At 38.1% G+C, this 22,402-nt stretch overlaps 1 protein-coding gene across 1 annotated transcript; it reads left to right on the top strand.

Annotated features, from left to right (window-relative positions):
• The first annotated feature begins 5,397 nt into the window (after window positions 1–5,397).
• Window positions 5,398–5,835, top strand: LOC131055043 (uncharacterized). The gene has a single exon (XM_057989653.2). It carries the CDS (start codon window positions 5,398–5,400, stop codon window positions 5,833–5,835), a length of 438 nt encoding a protein of 145 aa, XP_057845636.2.
• The last annotated feature ends 16,567 nt before the right edge of the window (window positions 5,836–22,402 follow it).

Genomic DNA, 22,402 nt, shown 5'->3' with positions numbered 1-22,402 from the left:
GTCAGTAAATCAAAGGGTTCTCACTGCTCACAGAGGAGCAAGACCTCAAACCACCACCAAAATAAAGTTAACTCAATCCTCTATCTAATCCATGAATAAATTTGTCAGAATCAATCCATATTATAATGTACAAACAACAACAAGATCAGGTTTTCAGGGAAAAACTTAGTTTTCTGTCTTATCATGCTTCCAAGTTTCAATCACCAACAACAATAACCTTGGGAATCATGTCCACAAGGTATATAGGCCTTCCCCAAATGGTTTCCAACCCAATTTTGAAGAGGTTGGAGCCATCGAGAGGCTTAATCAATCGAAATTCAAAATGTTGCACTTTTGCTTACAAAAGTTGCATTTTCCAAATGTTGCACTTTTGACAAAAGTTGTCAACCAAAACAAGTTTGGGACCCACACAACTTGGATCAACCAAACACAAACTACACACCCTAAAATACTTCAAAACATCAAAACAAACATCATTCTACCCCTATCTACCAAATTGTCCAAATGGGCTTATCAAGATGCCTAATTTGGGACATTGGTTTACAAGGTAGGGTCCTTATTCAAAACATGAAAATGCATAAACAAAAGACATTAAAAATGATCCTATGATCCTAATCCTCATCCTCTAATTCATGAATGTCTTGTTTAAGAGGTGCCCTTGTACCAAAATGGAATTGATATATTGCGTGGTATTGCTCACATTGTTGATTCTAATGTTATGCCTATGAAGAGTTGTGTTGATAACTTAGGTTATTCACAACCTTCTACACAAATAATTCATTTTATTCCTTTGAACAATTCTATGGATAGTATTCCTACTTTAACTTCAAACATCATGGCTACTTCAACTAAAATTGTCATACCTACAACCATTAGTCATGGGGGAAATCCCTCTTCTTCATTCAATCCTGTATCTTTCTCTATGCCTTAAATGAGTATTCCTATTGTCTCTCAACCAATAAATGTGACACAAGGGGCAATTCGTTCAATAATTTTACTCCTCCTTTTAGTGTCCCATTCCCTACTCAATCATCACCTATGCCTAATTACCATAGTGTTGTTGGCATTGTGTTGTCATTGATGTCAACCGGTATTGTGGTCATTACAGTCAACCGAGATAGGCATTGTGGTATCATTGATATCCACCGATATAAATGTCATGGAAGTCAACTACCAGTGTGTGCAGTTGAGGTCAACCAGTATGCAAGCTAGAGTCACCGGTATACAAGTTGATGTTGGGAGTGAAGAAATTACACGGTGAACAAGTGGGTGAATAATTTGGTATACAAGTTAATGCCATCCAGTATACATGTTGGTGTTCATCTGTGCATAAGTATTGGACATGGAAATCGATGAGTGATGTGTTGACATTGAGTTGTTGCCAACTGGTAAGCATGTGACCAGTAAGACAGTAAAGGTGAAAAAGTGAAGTATGTGTAGACAATCGGTATGCTAGTGTGTTGTCAACTAGAAGGACTCCCACCGGTAAAGACATTGTCACCTGATAAGGAGATGACCGATGGAGTTAGTGTTGTAGCAAAATAGTAAGGAAGTTCAATCGGTTCTCACCAAGTGTTTAGCAGGTTGAGTGCCACAGTCTATCCACTTTTACCGGTAAGTGGTAATTCTTGCTTATCTCATAACATGCATGGAATTCACTATAACTCTCAGGGATAAGACAATTAGAAAAGATAAAGACAGGTGATTAAAAGGCCCACACCAGATAGTCAAAGTGAGATATCATGAGCCTCTAGTGTATAAGAGCAGAGGAGGCATGATGAGAAACTGACATAGATAAAGAAGGATAAGCAGTGATGAGTTTGTTACTTTGACAAACTAGTTGAGAGGAGAACCGATTAGAAGGAGGAAGAGGTAAGGTTTAGCATTTTCCGACATGGGTTCACTTCGGATTTCTGATATCAACAAAGATGCCTGTTGATGATTGATGTCTGAGTTTTTTATGTCACCAATGTGCTAGAGTATGAGCCTTGAAGACTGTTCACATGTTAATGTCAACCGGTAAACAGTGATACCATTATGCAACAAAGAGCCAAGAGGAAAGGTGAAGAGTTCGGCTCAGTTGGAGATGAACATGATGACTCACTCTGGTTGTCTATTATGGGATTGGTATGCTTGATAACCGGGTTGATGAGATACACTGACAAAATAGGAGACTACATGGTATGAAGGTATACCGGTAAGGTAAGCCTATGTTGATAGAGTTAGTGAATCGGTAGATGAGAACAGGTAATGCATGCATGTCGGTGACCTTGTTTAAACTGACACACTAGATAGCCGAGCTGGATGCCGACAAGGTTGCCACATGGAGTCAAGGTGGTGAACATGCAGTGGTAGGTGAGTTGTGCTAAGTCATAGAGGTAGTTGGTGATTGCTCTGGCATTTAATGCTGATTACAAAGATCACGAGCATAGTGCAGAGGTTTGCGGCTCGATGTAGACCAAATGACAATGATTGACAGTGTGATATTCAATGCAGGATTGAGTAGGTATAGATTGGATTTATTGAAGCAACCATGGGACCACACATCATGATTGACTAAATCACATGGCAAACAAACATGACGTAGTTTGTTGAGTTTAGCAAACATGTAGTGGAAGGAAGAGTAATGGTGCAACTTATTGATTTGTTGCCTCTTGTTATCTCTGTGACAAGATCCGACTAGATTTGGTATGCCTCGTGATCGGTGGAGGAAACCCTATGGCATGGAGTTTGAAATGAAGTTTTGGCGAGGAAATCTTAGTTATTGTAGGTCAAAGACATAAATGATTGATGATACAACATGTTGGATGTGGGAGAAGAAAAAAGAGCTAATCAGTCAATGTGTTTGATGAGCCTAAATAATGACTCTATTTTGATAGATTTTTGATATAATACTCCTGCCTAGGTCTTATGGTTAGATGACATTTGGATTATAATATTCTCCTAAGTTGATACCTTTTAAGTGTTTCTGAAACTGGTTTAACTTATACCTAAGGATGTCATATAATAATTTTAAATGATCTATCTATGCAAATATCTGAAATCAATTATAAATATGGTTTGTATTATATCATGTTAGCATTAGTATATACGCATGTATGTTGTGCACATTAATATCATGATGTAGGGTCAACAAAGGTGAAGTAAAGATAAATGGTGGTTCAAAAGATCATCAAGTATATAACCACAATGCAGACCCAGTCAGAAAAATGCAGTAATGATCGAAACCACTTTACCGGTTCTTCAGAAGATTGATTTATGAAACATTTATAACTGTTCTTAGTGGAGTTTAGATCTAGGAGGCTAGTCATGCTATATTTTCTTAGCTGTAGGATAGATGTTGTTTTGTTGTCCTGCGTTGACTTCTTCTCTTGTTAATAAATCTTGTTCACCTATTATGTAGGAATGTGGTCGATCAGTTAGACGTTTGTTATAAGTTTTCCTATAAATAAAGGGATCTCTCTTCTCTCAGGGATAGCAGAGAACGACCATAGTATTTTGTAATACAAAGTCTTCTGGTATTGTTTATGTGTTTTTCCAATAAGTATGAAATAAAGAGATCAATGTGATTTTGAATGATTAGATAATCATAATCTGAAGATTTGGAGATACTCACTCAAGGGGGCCCACTTGGTGAGTAATCCTTTGTATGTTTCAGTTAGTTTGATACATCTGTAGTAGTTGTTTCTATAGTCGTCTATTCCTGCAGCCATAGGAAGCAGTTCATGTGTCCGTTCCTACAGCCACAACAGTAGAGTAGTTCCTGCTACCCACCAAAACTTTATCATTTAATGGTAGTTGTTTAAAGTAATTTCCAATTGTAAGATTAAGTATTAGTTCATTTGAAATTTTGTGTGTTTACTTTAAAAAAAATTTCCTTTCCTACAGTAATATGGAATGGTTGCAATAGGAACTTGGTGCACATACAGTGCTATCCCATTTCAAGTTTACATCTCTAGTCGATAACTAAATGAGCCTTTGCCACAGAAAAAGTTAGCTATTTAAGGATATTCAATTTCTGAATTGTGTTTTATTACCTAGTTACCATTCCAGTTGTGAGGACCGACATTTTTGCCGCGGTTGTTGGGGAGGGTGCCAAGCTAAGGACTTGATTGGTCAATTCCTTTTCACATTCATACAGATGCATCTGATTTTGCAATAGGAGCAGTTTTGGGGAAAAAGCAAGGAGTTTTCGAAAATGCAATTTATTACATCAGTAAAAATTTGCAAGGACCAAAACTAAATTACACTGTTACTGAAAAGGATATGTTAGCTGTCATCTATGCCCTCAATAAGTTCAGACACTATATAACTCGATATCAAATATTTGTACATACTGATCATGCAGCCATCAAGTACCTCATGTACAAAAGCTCCATTACAGGTAGATTGGCAAGATGGTTGTTGTTAATGCAATAATTTGATATTACTATCATTGATAAACCAGGAAAAGCAAATGTAGTGGCAGATTTTTTGTCAAGGATTCACACAACAGACAATAAGGAGGTCATTAATGATTCCTTTTCAGATGAGTATTTGTTTTCCATCATTTTACATAGTCCATGGTATGCTGACATAGCCAACTACCTAGTAGCAAACAAGACACCCCCACATTTCTCACTCGAAGAGAAAAGACTGCTAGTAGAAAAGAGTTTCAACTTCTCATGGATAGCAAATTGCTTATTTTATATAGGGCCAGATCAAGTTACGAGGCGTTGTGTAAGGGAAGATGAGACATATGATATAATTCATGCTTGTCATGATGAACCTTGTGGAGGTCATTTTGCAGCCAAAAGAACAACTCTCAAGATATTAACTACAGGGTACTATTGGCCAACCTTGCACAAGGATGTAATTAAATACACCAGAAAATGTGACAGATGTCAAAGAATGGGCAGACCAACTTGGTCTAATGAAATGCCTCTACACCCTCAGGTGGTTGTTACACCATTTGACAAATGGGACCTAGACTTTGTTTGGCCAATTGATCCACCATCAAACGGTCGCTCCTACATTCTTGTTTGTACTGACTATGTTACTAAATGGGTAGAGGTCAAAGCCTTCAAGCATGCCAGAGATAATAAGGTAGCATAATTTTTATATGAAGAAATCTTCACTCGGTATGGAGTTCCTAGAGAAATAGTGACAGATCAAGGGGCACAGTTCACTTTGACTCCGATCACAGCCTTAGTTAATGAATACAATGTCAGGCATAGGAAATCCACTCCTTATCATCCATAGGCTAATGGCCAAGCAAAGATTACTAACAAGGAGCTTGAATCAATATTGACCAAAATAGTAGCACTCAACATAAAAGACTGGTCTATCAAACTATTTGAAGCTATATGGGCTTATAGAACCACCTGGGAAACTACAATAGGGTTTACACCATTTGAAATGGTATATGGGACAAAAGCAATGATGCTTGTTGATTTTGAACATAAAACTTTGAGAACAACTATTTCCTTAGATATGAATCTTTCTGCAACACAAGAAGAAAGGCTCCTGCAACTTAATGCTTTAGATGAGATAAGGAAGTCCACCTTGCAACATACTGAATCTGTTCAAAACCAGCGCATGAAGTGGCATGATCGCTATATCAAGGAAAAATCATTCCAGCCAGGAGATTGGGCTCTTCTCTATGATTCCAGGTATAAAGATAATTTGGAAAAATTACAGACATGGTGGTTAGGACCTTATGAAATAATTGAAACATTTTCTAACGGTGCTGTTAGATTATCTACAATAGATCTTGTTAAGTTTAAATTGCTAGTCAACGGTCATCGGTTGTGCCTATACCATAAACCTCTGAGCAAAGATGACTTCCTGTGGTAGTTTTCCACTGCCAAGCATGTTGGGATTCCTGCAGCCACTACTGATGGCTTTGCCATCACCAATCCATTTTAATATCTTTGTTGCATGATCATAATAAATACTTCCACATCTGGCGGGAGTAGTTTTCTGCATAATAAATATTACATTCCGTACTCACTCATTTCTTTCCTTTCACTCCATCCATTTTCACATCATTTTCCATGCATGGTGGCTCAAATATCTTCAAGCTACAGTCATACTCGCGTGATGTTAGGTACGATCATGTGTATTTATTTTTGTTGCATGTATATACTTAAACCATATTAACTCTAATTATGATATTTTGCATACTGTCCTTTCTCGATCCTCCTTCGCATGTGTGGACACCTGTTAAGCCTTAGGTTGGGGGGGAGTACACTGATAATTACTCTAGCATATAACTTTGATGTCCTCTTGGATTGCATTTTATTTTTCAAATTTCTATTTTGAGGTGATATCTTGCATTTTGCTTGTCTGTTTGCTTAGAGTTATTTTAAGACTGCAGCTAGGTTCCGACCAAGTAAAGGCACATTGAGTATGCTATAGTGTAGAACTTAGTGCAAAAACTGAGCAGATTTATGTCATTATAGAGTTGAAAGTGTTATCACTGCAATGGGTGGTCCACTTGTTCGACATGAGCCGACAATCCATGAAGTTCTTCTTCAGGACCAGGATTGTGAACCAATATTCAAGAACAGTGGATGGATGGATTATTTTTTAAAGCTGACTGAGTTTAATGAAGAAATTGTGAGGGAATTTACCCACACACTTTCAAATGGAGAATCTCAGGTAAAAGGTTTGAGAGTGGTCGTTACATAGGAACGGATAGCCGAGGTAACTAGGTTACCAACAAGTGGGGAAAAGTACTCAAAATATAAGGATGCACGTAGTGCAAGAGCTGAATTTACACATCCAGGAGACCCCCCATTAGTAGTAGATAGACAAGGAACTAGGCAAGAATCCCTTCTGCCTGAATGGAAAGCAGTAGCATTGTATGTTCTAAAGTATTTAACCTCTGAAGGAAGCTTATCATGTCTGTATTCCCATCACTTCAAGCTCCTAAGTCATCTACGCTATGGGAGAAGGATGAATGTACCAAGCCTATTGTACAACCTTCTTTCCATAAGTGCAACAAAGAACCAGAAAGGTTGGCCTCACTCTGTTTCTCGTCATTGCCTAATTAAGCTATTAGTTGAAAAATGTTTGAGAGATGCCTCTCCAATGCTTTGGAATGAATTTGTTGAAACTAGAATGTTTGGGGTAGAGAACATGGTTATAGAGGAGCCACTTCCATCTCAGGAACAAGAAAACCTTGAAAAAACCAGTTCCCCTCTTGAACCCTCATCGTCTTTGATATCATCAGAACAAAATATTCCTACAACAGAGGAACCCTTACCAGAAGAAGCTACAATAGAGGTTCCTTCTCAAGGTCTAAGAAAAACTAGGGCTGCCACATGAAAGGAAAAGGGCAAAGAAAAACAAGTTGACATAGAACATAAGGAGAAGAAAAGTAAAAATGAAAATCTACCCCCTCCTGCGGCCAAGAGAAAAATTGTAAAACCATTTCCTACAGTAACTATTGAATTAGTTGAAGAATTGGCTATAGGAAGTAATCCTGCAATCGAAAAAGGAAAATCTTGAAGAAGTAGTGGTAGGCTTCATAAAATTTTTAAAAGCCAAGACCAACCCACAAAGCCAAATATTACAATCCTGATTGACTCCCCAGAACAAGAACAACACAGTCCACTCCATAATGATATCCCTTCTTCTCCACCAAATGAACCTCAAAGAGAACATGAAGAAGATGAAAAAATGCAAAATATTGAGGAAGAACAGGAATTACAGCTTCAAAAAGAAGGGGAACTCTAGGATATTGAGCAGCCTCAGAAGGAAGTAGGTTTTGAAAGACTCAATAGCTTAGCATATATTGTAGAGCGGGTTATTGAAGCAAGGGGAAAAATAGAAAGGAAGAAACCTAGGGCACCTGTTCATAGGCCACCTACTTCCCTTACTAGTCATGCAATGAGACTTGCTCTTTATGAGGATTGGGAACTTGAAAAGGTTAAAATGCAAATGATAATTGATTGGTAGATGAAATTTATTGAGCAAAAGGATGAGGAAATATCCCAGCTTAAAGCTAAGGTGGAAACAGTAGCCACCATGGTACCACAACTGATGCAATGTGGAGCTCCTCCTCATGTTTACTCTCTATACTTAAGAGAACAACACATTAGTTTCCAAATGATAAGGATTGTAAGAGATTTAAGTCCCTCATTGCAAACACCAGAAGAATTTTACACTGCTTATTAGACATCTCCTACACCAATCAAAAATCTACTCTGTGAACTTTATGTACATAACTATGTTGATCATAATGATGTTGATTGGAACCCTCTTCTTTACATTGGAGATATCCAATTGAGGGCTCTTATGCCATGGATGCAGAATGAAATATCAAGGGGAGAGCAGTTTCAGGTGCATCACAAGGAAGAACTTGAGCTTTCATTGCCCTTAAGGGCTGAATCAAGGGAACCTAGGTGACTTTACTTTGATTGGCAGAAGATTGTATACAAGCCAGATTATGCAAAGAAAATCCTACCCTTAAGGGAAGAAGTGAATAAATAATATGAACAAATGGCTCCAATGGAAGGACAAGCGGTAATAGGACATGTAGTCTAGCACTAGAATAGCCTAACAGGTGAGTTGAAACAATCTCAGCCACACTCTACACAAAATTACCATGCAACATTAAACAAAGCACCCAAGTACATGCACTTGGGAAGAACAAAGGGAGGACATTGGCTGCCTCTCAGTTTTCAACCTCCAATCGTCCTATGGCTATTGATGGGATGTAGGGACAATGATCTACCATACATTGAAGCAATAGAATGTACCAGGTGGAAGAGATTGGAGAAAATGAAAGGACTCTACTGGAGCTTATCTCTAGGCGGTTCTGGACAGGTTACCCCAGGCAATTTCCGAATCAATGCCAGAATATGAAATTTTCCTATTGCTTGAGGATCAATAAGAAGTTAGGTTAGGGGGAGATGATGAGCCTAAATAATGGCTCTATTTTAATATATTTTTGATATAATACTCCTGCCTAGGTCTTATGGTTAGATGACATTTGGATTATAATATTCTCCTAAGTTGATACCTTTTGAGTGTTTTTGAAACTAGTTTAACTTATACCTAAGGATATCGTATAATGATTTTAAATGATCTATCTATGCAAACATTTGAAATCAATTATAAATATGGTTTTCAATATATAATTTTAGCATTAGTATATACACATGTTTGTGTGCACATAAATATCATGATGTAGGGTCAACAAAGGTGAAGTAAAGACAAATGGTGGTTCAAAAGATCATCAAGTATATAATCGCAATGCAAACCCAGTCAGAGAAATGCAGTAATGATTGAAACCACTTGACTGGTTCTTCAACAGATTGATTTATGAAACATTTATAACTGTTCTTAGTGGAGCTTAGATCTAGGAGGCTAGTCATGCTATATTTTCTCAGCTGCAAGATAGATGTTGTTCTGTTGTCTTGCGCTGACTTCTTCTCTTGTTAATAAATCATGTTCACCTATTTCGTAGGAATGTGGTCTATCAGTTAGAAGTTTGTTATAATTTTTCCTATGAATAAGGGATCTTTCTCCTCTCGGGGATAGCAAAGAACAGCCATAGTATTTTGTAATACACAGTCTTCTGGTATTGTTTATGTATTTTTCCAGTAAAGATGAAATAAAGAGATCAATGTGATTTTGAATGATTAGATCATCGTAATCTGAAGTTCTGGAGATACTCACTCAAGGGGGCCCACTTGGTGAGTAATCCTTTGTATGTTTTAGTTAGTTTCATACTTCTGTAGTAGTTGTTTCTATAGTTGTCTGTTCCTACAGCCATAGGAAGCAGTTCTTGTGTTTGTTTCTACAGCCACAACAACAGAGTAGTTCCTTCTTCCCGCCAGAACTTTATCATTTAACAGTAGTTGTTTAAAGTAATTTTGAGTTGTAAGATTAAGTATTAGTTCATTTGAAATTATGTGTGTTTACTTTAAAAAGAATATCCTTTCCTGCACTAATATGGAATGGTTGCAATAGGAACTTGGTGCACATACAGTGTTGGCTCATTTCAAGTTTGCGTCCCTGGTCGATAACTAAATGAACCTTTTCCATAGGAAAACTTAGCTACTTAAGGATATTCAATCTCTGAATTATGTTTTATTACCTAGTTACCATTCCAGTTGTGAGGACCAATAGTGTTGAAGAGAAAAGAGTGAGGTGATAGAGTGCTTGAAGATTTTAACCGGCAAGAAGGGGTTCAACCGATTGCAGGGTTTAACAGAGGTTTAATCGGTAAGATTAAGGTGATCAATAAGCTGCAAGAGTTTATCAGGCAAGTGAACTGGTGGAGTTGGGACTAGAAGGAAGGTAACAAAGAGTGGAGTGTGAAGGATGTGTATGGCAGAGGAGATTTGACAAGGAGAGCAGGGTAAAACTAGTAAGCAGAATAATCGGTAGTCACGTGCAGAGTTTGATAGTTCCACAAACCGGTAAAGCATGAACTCATAAGGTAGGAATAGCAGTGCGTAGAGGTGAGTAGAGGAAAAGTGCAGAAAAGGTAGAGACAAAATAGAGGAAGAGTCAGAGAAGCTAAGGAGAGAACTGGTAGAGAACATAGTAGAGTTGAACCGGTGAAGAGCTATTTATGCAGTTACATAATTCATTTGTAACGAGGTTAGAACTTTTGCATTGTTTGTAATAATTGTGACCATTGATTTGTTGCTCAATGTAGGGGTTGGTGTACCTTGGGTTGGTGCCCTATATCAAGGGTTGGTGCTCCTTGGGTTGGTGCCTTAAACTTTGTATTCAGTGTTTATTGTGAGGCTGGATTGGAGTAGTAAACTCTAGCATCATTTCTCACCGAGGTTTTTCCCATCTTGGGTTTTCCTCATATAATCAGTGTTATGTGATGTGTTGTTGTGTGTGCTTGCATTGTGATCTCTTTCTTATCTCACCGGTATACTAGTTTAGTATTTGGATTTCTAATCGGTACTCTCCTTTAGGATAAAGAATCCAAATTTTGGAAACCACCGATTCACCCCCCCTCTCAGTGGCATCTTGAGTCCAACAATTGGTATCAGAGCCCAAGTTCCCGATTAGATAAGCTTTCTCCAGCTTGGGTAGATTTTGGTTTGTGAACAAGATGGTTATATTTGAGTCAATCCCAGCTATGGTGTTTGATGGATCTAATTATTCCATTTGGAGTTCTAGAATGGAAGTCTACCTATCCTAATTAGGTTATGATGTATGGATGTCAATTGTAAATGGTCTTTCCAGTCCTCTCATCAGTCCTAAAGTGGAAAGAAGATCTAAGTGTAATAATGAAGCAATGAAGGCCATACTCAATGAACTTACCGACAATGTTTCTTCACTGGTAGATAAGTGTAGATCTACCAAGAGCTTGTGGGATAGATTGAAGAAGCTTTATGGAAATAAGCCTACCACTTCTGAATCAGACTATGGAAGCAAGAAAAACAACAAAGTATACACATGTGTAGGTGTTGAAGGTAGATTTGTTAGTAGTTGCATAAAGGGTGAAGAAGAAACTCATCTCTTCATGGAATAAGAAACTCAAAGTGAGGAACACACATCAGAAGGTGATAATGCAGATGATTCCCACCGACAAGATTTGTTTGGCAGTGATGAAGAAGATGAAGCAGAAGTTGACCTCGAGGGTGAGCTGGTAAGTGCACTAGAAGAGCTACAAAATGTTAGAAATGAATTTATGAACTATAAAAAATCAATTCATGATGAATGCAGTCAGTTGAGACCATGTCATGAGAAATCAAACAAGAACATCAGCATGTTGACAACTCATTGAAGAGGCCAAAGGAATGGCTGATGATTTGAAATTAGTCTTGGATGCCAAGGAGAGAAGATGTGAGGATCTACAGGTAGAAGTGGAGATAAAGGACAAATAATGTCAGGACCTAAAAGGTGAAATGGAGAACAACAGGAAAGACCTTGAGAAGTGTCAGGATGAGCTCAAGGTGAGGATCTAGTATGATGGCAACATTGAAGCCTTGGAGAAAATGTTGAGTAAACAAAAACACTCCAAGGATACCAGTAGGATTTGATACTAGTCAATGCTCCACAAGCAAAGAATTATCCAACAAAGATATTCAATTTATCTCCTCAAGTGGAAATGACAAGGGTCAGACCTTCAACGTCAGAAATGCACCAAGGAAGAAGATTGATCTGACCACCACCGGTGAAGATGTGAAGGTGAAAGTTGTTAAAGAAAGAAGAAATAATGTTGATAAAAAAGGGAAAGGAAAGCTAGAAGAAGATGAGTTCACTAGAAAAAAGAACATGAGAAGATAGTCTAGAAGACTCCCAACTAATAGAAGACCAAGAAAAGTTGTTGTCCATAAGAAAAATCAAGTGTGGAAAAGGAAAGAATCATATGGAAGAACTGCAGAGAGAGGGCAACCAAAGATCCACCCCCAGAGAAGAAGAAATGGAGAAGTCAAACCGGTAAGATCACCTCATGTTTGTAAGTAATAAGCCCTTTTTCTCTGGTTACTGCTTCTCTTGTAAAGATTATGGTCATAGGGCAGATGAATGTAAAAAGAGGTCTAGGAATAGAAAAAGTACTTCTCCCCAGAATAGCAATTTAGTTTCAAAATGTAGAAACTTGCATATACCCTCTCTCGGTTATGCTAATAAGAATCTATTAACTATTCCAAGAAATGAAAATGTTATATGTTATCATTGTAATGGTTTTGGCCATAAGAGTCATGAATGCAGAAAGAAGAAGTTACAAACTCATGGAAACCCTTTCATTTACTCTTCCAACAAAATTGCAAGATATAGCAACTATGGGCAACAAGGAAGAGATGATAGGATGTATAAGGGACAAAGTACTGCATGGAACAAAATCAGAAGTGTTCCTAGAATGGAAAGACAATATTTTGATCCATCTACCAATCACAATATAGGGGACAAAGTACTGCATGGAACAAAATTAGAAGTGTTCCTAGAATGTAAGTTCATGTCATGGGATTGTGATGGACATCATGAATATGGTAGACCATCTGCAGATCACATATGCTCACCTTTACTGGTACAAGGTGTAGATTGGTACACCAGTGTGAGACCTGACAAACAAATAAAGACCAAAGATCAATGGTTCAAGGGGAGTTCATAGCCATGTCATCTGATTGGTATTAGACATGTTGAACATAGTGGCAGATCAGGTAGTTGTTTAACAATACCCGTATGTAAGTGACTTTTGGAAAGTGCTAATTCAATTTGTTTATCTAACAAAGTCACAATCAGTCTGCCTGGTAGAATGATGGAAAAGGACAAAAATGTGCTCATGAGGTATTGGTAGTGCCTTCCAGCTAGGTTTGTTCAATTTGCACTAATAAGAATCACAAATTTAGCCACTAGGTGAAAGGAACAAGTGTCTGGATTAGCAGTAGAACAAACTTGAAAAGACGAGAAAAGTGCTCACTTAACTGGTTGTGAGCAAAAAGAGGGAGAGTTACCTGCACAGGGGGAGAATATATCAGATTGGTATCTGATTGCTATCCAGCAAATTGGTGTTAGAGAAACCCCCAAAGAGAAAGAATATACCATTGGTATCAAATCAGTATCAACTTGGTATCATACTGGTAGATAGAATTGATGTCAGTTGGTGTCTGAGCCCTCCATCTCAAGTGCTGCTAATTGAGAGGATGTAGAGCATAGTTCTCAAAGAGGGAGAATCAACCAGTAAAAAGGGAGAGAGATAATGCCTATAGTATATCGAATGTTAGTTTCCTTTGTCATTATGTCAAAGGGGGAGAGAGGATGATTAGTATACTAGACACTGCATGTGTTGACATCAATGCCAAAGAGGGAGATTGTTGGCATTGTGTTGTCATTGATGTCAACCGACATTGTGGTCATTACAGTCACTCGGTATAAGCATTGTGGTGTCATTGATGTCCACCGGTATAATTGTCATGGATGTCAACCGACAATGTGTGTAGTTGAGGTCAACTTGTATGCAAGCTAGAGTCACCGGTATACAAGTTGATGTTGGGAGTGAAGAAACCAGTACCTGGTGAACAAGTGGGTGAACAAGTTGGTATACAAGTTAGTGTCATCCAATATACATGTTGGTGTTCATCAATGAGTAAGTATTGGACATGGAAATTGGTGAGTGATGTGTTGATATTGAGTTGTTGCCAACCGGTAAGCATGTGACCGATAAGACAAGAAAGGTGAAGAATTGATGTGCAGGAAATCAGTATGCTAGTGTGTTGTCAACTAGCATGACTCCCACCGGTAAAGACACTATCACCTGATGCGGAGATGACCGACAGAGTTAGTGTTGTAGCAAAATAGTAAGGAAGTTCAACCAGTTCTCACCAAGTGTTTAGCAAGCTTAGTGCCACAGTCTATCCACTTTTACCTATAAGTGGTAATGCTTGCTTATCTCATAACATGCATGGAATGCACTATAACCCTTAGGGATAAGACAATCAGAAAAGATAAAGGCAGGTGATTAAAGGCACACACCAGATAATCAAAGTGAGATATCATGAGCCTCCTGTGTATGAGATCAAAGGATCCATGATGATAAACCAACACAGATAAAGAAGGATATGAAATGATGAGTCTGTTACTTTGACAAACCGGTTAGATGGAGGAAGAGGTAAGGTTTAGCATTTGCTGACATGCGTTCACTCCAGGTTGTTGATATCAACAAAGATGCCTATTGATGACTGATGTCTAAGTTTTTCATGTCATCGGTGTGCTACAGTATGAGCCTTGAATACAGTTCACATGTTAATGTCAACCGATAAACAGTAATACCGGCATGCAACAAAGAGACAAGAGGAAAAGTGAAGAGTTTAGCTCAGTTGGAGATGAACATGATGACTTACTCTGATTGTCTATTGTTGGATTGGCATGCTTGATAATCGGGCTACTGAGATACACCGACAGAACAAGAGACTCCATGGTATGAATATATATTGGTAAGGTAAGCATATGTTGGTAGGGTTAGTGAACTGGCAGATGAGCATCGATAATGCATGCTTCTCGGTGACCTTGTCTGAACTGGCATACTAGACAGCTGAGATAGATGCCGACAAGGTTGCCATGCGGAGTTGAGGTGGTGAATATGTAGTCGCAGGTGAGTCATGCTCAGTCGGTGAGGTAGTTGGTGATATGTCTGGCATTTAATGTTGATTGCAAAGATCACGATCATAGTGCAGATTTTTGTGGCACGATGCAGATCGAATGATAAAGATTGGGAGTGTGATGATTGATGCAGGATTGAGTAGGTACGGATTGGATTTAGTGAAGAAACCATGGGACCATGCAGCGTGATTGACCAAATCACACAAAAAACAAATAGGACGTAGTTTTCTAAGTTTAGCAAACGTGTAGTCGAAGGAAGACTAATGGTGCAGCTGATTGATTTGTTGTCGCCTATCATCTCAATGAAAAGATCTTATTGGATTTGTTATGCCTCATGATCGGTGGAGAAACCCTATGGCATGGAGTCTAAACTAAAGTTTTGGCGGGGAAAGATAAGTTATAAATATGTAGGTCAAAGACATAAATGATTGATGATATGACATGCCAGATGTGGGAGAAGAAAAAGAGATAATCAATTAGTGTGTTGAAGAGAAAAGAGTGAGGTGACTGAGTGCTTGAAGAGTTTAACCGACAAGAAGGGCTTCAACCGGTTGCAAGGTTTAACAGAGGTTTAACTGGTAAGATTAAGGTGATCGTTAAGATGCAAGAGTTTATCAGGCAAGTGAACTGGTGGAGTTGGGACCACCAGGAAGGCAATAAAGAGTGGAGTGTGAAGAATGTGTGTGGTAGTTGAGATCTGACAAGGAGAGCAAGGTAAAATTAGTAAGAAAAATAACTTGTAATCAGGTGCAGAGTTTGATAGTTCAACAAACCGGTAAAGCATGAACCCATAAGGCAACAACAAAAGTGTGCAGAGGTGAGAAAAGGAAAAGTGCAGACAAGGTAGAGACTGAATAGAGGAAGAGTCAGAGAAGGTGAGGAGAGAACCGGTAGAGAACAAAGTAGAGTTGAATGGGTGAAGAGATATTTGTGAGGTTACATTATTCATTTGTAACCGGGTTATAACTTTTGTATTGTTTGTAATTATTGTGATCACTGAGTTGTTGCTCAGTGTAAGGGTTGGTGCTCCTTGGGTTGGTGCCCTAAATGAGGGGTTGGTGCTCCTTGGGTTGGTGCCCTAAACTTTGTATTCAGTGTTTATTGTGAGGTTGGATTGGAGTAGTAGACTCCAGTAGCATTTCTCATTGAGGTTTTTTCCATCTTAGGTTTTCCTCATATAATTGGTATTATGTGATGTGTTGTTTTGTGTACTTGCATTGTGATCTCTTTCTTATCTCACTAGTATACTAGTTTAGTGTTTGGATTGCTAACCGATACTCTCCTTTAGGATTAAAGAAGCTAAATTTTAGAAACCACTGATTCAACCCCCCCCCCCCCCCTCTTAGTGGCATCTTGAGTCCAACGAGTGTCCCACCACCTTATTCTCAATCAATGCCTTCTTTCAATAAAAGCACACCACCTTCTCAATCAAACATGTCTAACATAAATTCTTCAATCGAAGCAACCATTAAAAACCTTGCTCAAACTATGTCTTCATTGCAACAAGAAATTTCTTCTATGAGTCAATCCAAGTTTAGTGTGCCCATATTTGATATTGTGAGCCCACTTTCTCTTGATATTGTTATAGTTTTCCCTCCTAAACATGTTGAGGTTCCTAAATTGGAACTTTATAATGGAAAAGGTGATCCTTTAACTGTGAGTCAAATGGAGAAATCTACTCCTATGGCTCTAAGTGGTAAGGGTGAGAGTGCTCAACAACCATTTGTAAAGTGCAAACCAAACAAAGGCTTCATCAAATTTAATTACACCATTATCAACAACAATGTGAATGCTACGATAGGTGTGCCTCCTATTTCTAAATTTTTCAAAAGAGAAAGAATTTACTCCTTTGAATGAATCTTTGTATAGCATCATGTCTCATTTGTTACAAAGAAATGTTATTAAACTTCCTCCAATAAAACCAGTTGACCCCTCCAAGGAAACTTCACCTCACTTTAATAATAATTATTTTTGTCAATTTCATTATCAACTTGGTCATGATACTAAAAAATGTTTTGCATTAAAATGTAAGATTCAAGACTTGATTGATAATAATACTATATTAGTCGCAGGTGTGAATTATAAGGGAAACAAATCAGTAGCTACTCCTAATTAAAATCTTAATATTTTCACCGATCCTTTACCCTCTCATACCACTAATGTGATTCAGACTGAACACACTTTTTTCTCTCCCTCTGATGTCATTTTCACAACTCCAAATATGGTTAATATGGTAGAGAAACAAGAAACACCTAAGGACCCATGTATCACATTTGATCCTAGTGAGACCATTAGGGAACCCGATGGCCCTTTATACATAGTTGTGAAGATCTGAGAAAAACCTTGTTGTGGTGTGCTTATTGATCCATCTTGCATGGTTAATGTCATCAGTGAAGAATATCTTTATACTTTACATTTGCATCATCTAATCTATGATGATACTAATGTGGTAGTTAAGTTATTTGATGGATTTTTTTGTCCTACTATTGGTTCTAGCACACATCCTATTGAGGTTCATACTAAATCTATAGATGTCAACTTTGTTATAATTCCTTCATCTAAAAAATTCTGTGTGAAGTTAGGCTACCCTTGGCTATCTTCCATGAAGGCTATTTCTTCTCCAATCCATAAGTGTTTGAAATTTCCCCACAATGAAGAAATCATAACTTTCAACCATAGCTTATTTCGACTAACCAAAAGAAGCCCAGGTGTTCCTATTGATTACTTTTGGCCCAACAATTTGGATCTCTTCCACCAAGAAGTGATGCTCTCTTTCAATCTTATCAAAAATGGAAGAAAGATGTGATCTTATCCTTAAGCCAACCTAGGACTCCAACACTTGATATTCTCATCATTCTTGAAGATGAAGTTCTTCCCCTAATGGATAGAACTAATCTTCCTCCTAAGGAAGATTCCCAACCCATTCCAATGGATGAAACTATGCCTTTTCCTAAGAAGAACAATAATATTCCTCCTAAGGTTATACCTATACCTCCTCCTCATGATGGACCTAGTCTCCTTCCTACACCAAACATTCCTCTATATGGTGTAGTTCCACCTCCTTCCTCTTATAGAGAGAACAGACCTGCCTCTCCTCTTGTCCAACCTAAAAGACCTCAACCTAACCATCCATCTACCAAATATGAGAGCATTCCTCCTTCAACAAATATTCTTCCTTCTTCCCAGCCTTCCGCTAAGACTTGACAAAATCGTTGTGCGAGTTAACATCAACAAAAATGTTGTGTTAGATCTCATGAAGTTGTTTCTCAAACTATTCAATCTTCCAAAACACCAACAGTTGACATGATTCCATTTTATCCTAAGCAAGATGTTGAACCTAAATCTCCAAATCATAAGTTGCAAAACGCATGTGATGGTCTTACTTATATTCATGTTAGAGCTCCTCTTGATGGAGAAATGGGTGAAAATGTTATTCATGATGGAAATACAACTCCTAATGCTTCTGATAGTGAATATGAGTATGTTTATGTTGACAAACATTTATTTGCAGAATTTTCAAAAGCCTTAATCCTAGCTCCTAGAAATGAACAAATTAAAGTGACTTAGCACATGAGCACAGTCCTTGTTTGGATCTTGTGATAGCTCGATCTATTGTGCTCATTGTCCCTCCTCTGGCATGTTTCTCGCCTTCCTAAAATAGTGATCAACAAGATCGGGAGGTGGATGTCATGCTAGAATAGCTACATTAGCACTATGGATCCTCTACCTCTCTCCTTTCTTGCTCTTTTGTGACCATTCTTCTATGTGTTTCCCTAATCTTCTATTTTTTTCCCCTAGTGATGTCTACTTGAGGATGATGCAAAGCATTGAGATCTCTTTTGGTCTCTTTCATGTTGACTCAAAAGACACATGTTTTCCCTATCTTCCAAGGTGGTTTCCTTTCTTTGGGGAATGAGGACTATTCTATGCATATATATACATGATATACAAGAGTTATCATACAACATACTGATCCTGAGGAAAGTGAAGCCACCTCATGCTTTGTGTTTTGTTTTCATTATCCTTGGGTTTATTCCTTGATTAGGGGCTAAATCCTTGTGATAACATGCTCCCTCTCTTTCTCTCTCTTAGGTGTATCCTACCTTAAATCAATCACTCTTGATAAGGCGTGCGCAATTGCTTTAACATGGGGCACACACTCCACTCATATTTTCCTTCTTGATACCTTGAGTTACTTAGTCAACTTGGCTTTGCTTTGTAATTTTTGGTATCCTTTCTTGTCATGACTCATAGGGAGGGAAACTTTACTACTTGCAGTCATGGTTCTCCCTCTTGATCTTCCCTTTTACTTTTTCAATTGCAATTACAAGATCCTTAGACCACAGGGGGCTTGATCTATCTTTCCTCTTTGACGTGATGAAAGTCTTTCAATCTTGTCTCCTTGTACTTTATTGATAGTATTGGCATACGCTTATACTCCCGCTAAAGTGGGGGCTAAATGTAGCGTCATAAAATTGTGACCCTTGTAATTTTTTATCGCATTTGGGTATTTGCATTGGCGAACGAATCCCTAAGCCTAATCGGACACCCGAAACATGCTCATGCAATCAACAACTTGTATTTTCCATCATTTGCATTATCTCTTACCTACTACCTATCCTAAATTAGGGCAAGATAAGGGTGTGGCACCCATGTCCCCCCTAGGATAGGGATGTGGTGCCCCTGTCCTCCTAGGACAGGGGTGTGGTGCCCTTATCCTAACCCTATTTTGGGGCCCCTTTGGTCCTATCTTGCATTGAGCTTGTTAATTGTTGAGTGGGAAAAGTTTCTCTATATTGGCCTAAGGTGGGAAATTATCTAAACACCCCTAATTGGCAAGTATATAAGGAGCACTTCCTCTCCTATTTGCATAAGTTTGACATGTGGATAATAAGAGAGACATCCTATTTCACATATCCTTTCAAGAAAATTCATCAACGTTTTAATTACATCCCCTTCTTGAGGTGGATTTTACTTCAGACATTTCCTTTCATTTACTTGCAACATATTTTTCAACCACTTGGTTAATTCCAAAGTGGGGTTTGACCTAAAGGTAAATCCCCAATCCCAACAACATTTTCCTCTCCTTTTTGTGTGTAGGTTGCAGGTGCACAACTGTAATTACAGGTTTAGGCTTCATTTCCAAAGATGGAAAAACCCTTTTTGACGCACGGATTTTTCGGAGGACCGTGTGCAACTTCAACACGGTCCCTACAAATTTTGAACAAATTTGCAGGGAAGCTTCATCTCGACATTCTTCTGCTAATTCCAGGTGCAGAGCTTCATCTTGCATCTCTATCCCAAGATATAATTGCTTCTTTGTCATTTCTACACTTAGTCTCAATTTTCTTAATTCAACTATTCTATTGTAAAAGAGGGTTAATTTACTTTCCTAATACATTCCAAATTTCCTACAATTCACTTAGTATTCAATCTCTTTCCATTGGGATTGGATCTAGTGAATTCAACCCCTCTTTTAAATGTAATGTGTGTGGAAAATTGAAGGGAATCCTTTGTGAAACTTTCATCCCTCTTTTGAGGGGAGTAAAGATTTCCACTTGATCTCCCCTCATTACTTTTAACCATATTGCACATGGTAATATCAAAATACTTTTCAATGTTTGGACACTTGAAGATAGTGTCGAAGAAAACCTCATCAAGCCTGATAAGATTTTTGCCACTAGTATCTTTAATACTTCTCCTAACATGATCAAAGTGATTTTTAGCTGCCTAGAACAAATTCAAGATCATGAGCTGACGTTAGAAATGCTTAGACCGGATGAATATTGTTGTTGATAATAGGCTCCATCTTATAGTATGTGGGTGGCTACTTGATCTTTTTGAGAAATTTTGCTGGGTCCACATGACCTATTTATGTATCCCTTATATTATCAATATTTTAAGAGATTGATGAAGGCGGAAAGACCAGATGCGGATCTTGATTTTTGAACTTCATCATCTTCTTTCCTGGAGATGGTTTTGTCCTTTGTTCAAGAATGGCACTTTAGCATAGAGAAATCATCAATAATTAAGAAGAACAATCATCGACCATCTTGATCATTTGAACTAAACAGGATCATGTATGTCTTGGATTTGGTGCCATTAGGGTTACAAAAACCCTCATTGTATCAAAAAGACCAAGGGTAAATCAGGTCTACGAACCCTATTTACATGTGTGTGCATTTGGTGTAATTCGGGTTTGTAGACCCGATATACACTTAAGGCTAAGTGTCGATCAAAGGTGTAGTTTGGGTTCGTAGACTCGAACTACATGTATCAAAAATGAGAAGAATAAAAAGTAGGTGTAGTTCAGACCTACAAACCCAAACTACACCTGGGTAAAACATACATCAGTGTAGATTGGATTCATTAGTCCCAACTATACTTGAATAGTGCAATTGATAAAATAGGTGTAGTTCAGATCTATAGGCCTGAACTACACCAAAGGGAGAGAACATAGTGTAGGTTGGACCTATCAACTCGACCAACACCAAGAATGGAGGAGCAAAGTGGTGAGGTTTGGTTTTATGAACCCGAACACCACCACCAAACATGCATTACAATGATAAAGGAACATAGTGCTATTCAAGTTTACAAACCCAAACAACACCCACCACAAATGACATTGCAACATTGAAAAAAAAATGGTATTCAAGTTGATGAGCCTGAATACCACCATTGAATATAGGGAAAATGAAAGAAGGGATGATATGACTGGGGTAAGCAATCTTGGATCACACCAATCAATCAAAATAATGTGGCTCAGGTTCATCAATCCCAACCACACAAAAAGATAGGGAGATTCAAAACAAAAGGAAAGGCGACCCAAATCAAGGCATGGAGGCAGAACAATAAACATGAAAATGATAGGAAAAACCGTGGAAAAAAGAAACTCACTAGCAAAAGCGCTAGGAAACCCTACAATTATGGAAGAAAGGAATCCCCATGAACTCACCTCCAAGAAAAATGATAGATCAATAGGAAATATTGTGGGAGTAAAAGATTACGAATGAAATAACAGACTCCTAAATCAAATCAATAAAGGAAATAATAAATTCAACATGAAGTGCAATTAATAGGTGCAAATCGGGTTTTTGAACTCAATTTGCACTTATGGCTAGGTCAAGGTGCCTTTCAGGTTCATTAACCCAATTTGTACCTAAGTGCAAAGGGAAGAGCAAAAGAAAAGGTGTAAATCAAACTTATGAACCTGGTTTGCACCTAAAGGCAAAAATGGTGTAAATTGGGTTTATACGCCCAATTGACACCTAAAACTTAAAAGGGAAGGAACTCTAAGAATACCAAAACAACAACCACAAATGAGGTGATAGAATCATCT

Source organism: Cryptomeria japonica, chromosome 5, assembly GCF_030272615.1.
Source record: "Cryptomeria japonica chromosome 5, Sugi_1.0, whole genome shotgun sequence".
NCBI classification, from domain to species: Eukaryota; Viridiplantae; Streptophyta; class Pinopsida; order Cupressales; family Cupressaceae; genus Cryptomeria; species Cryptomeria japonica.
The sequence above is the reverse complement of the archived record's forward strand: the minus strand, read 5'-3'. Positions and strand labels throughout refer to the sequence as shown.

Coding starts and splice junctions, on each gene's coding strand:
- LOC131055043 (XM_057989653.2), top strand. CDS start 5,398: ATGGTATATGGGACAAAAGCAATGATGCTTGTTGATTTTGAACATAAA.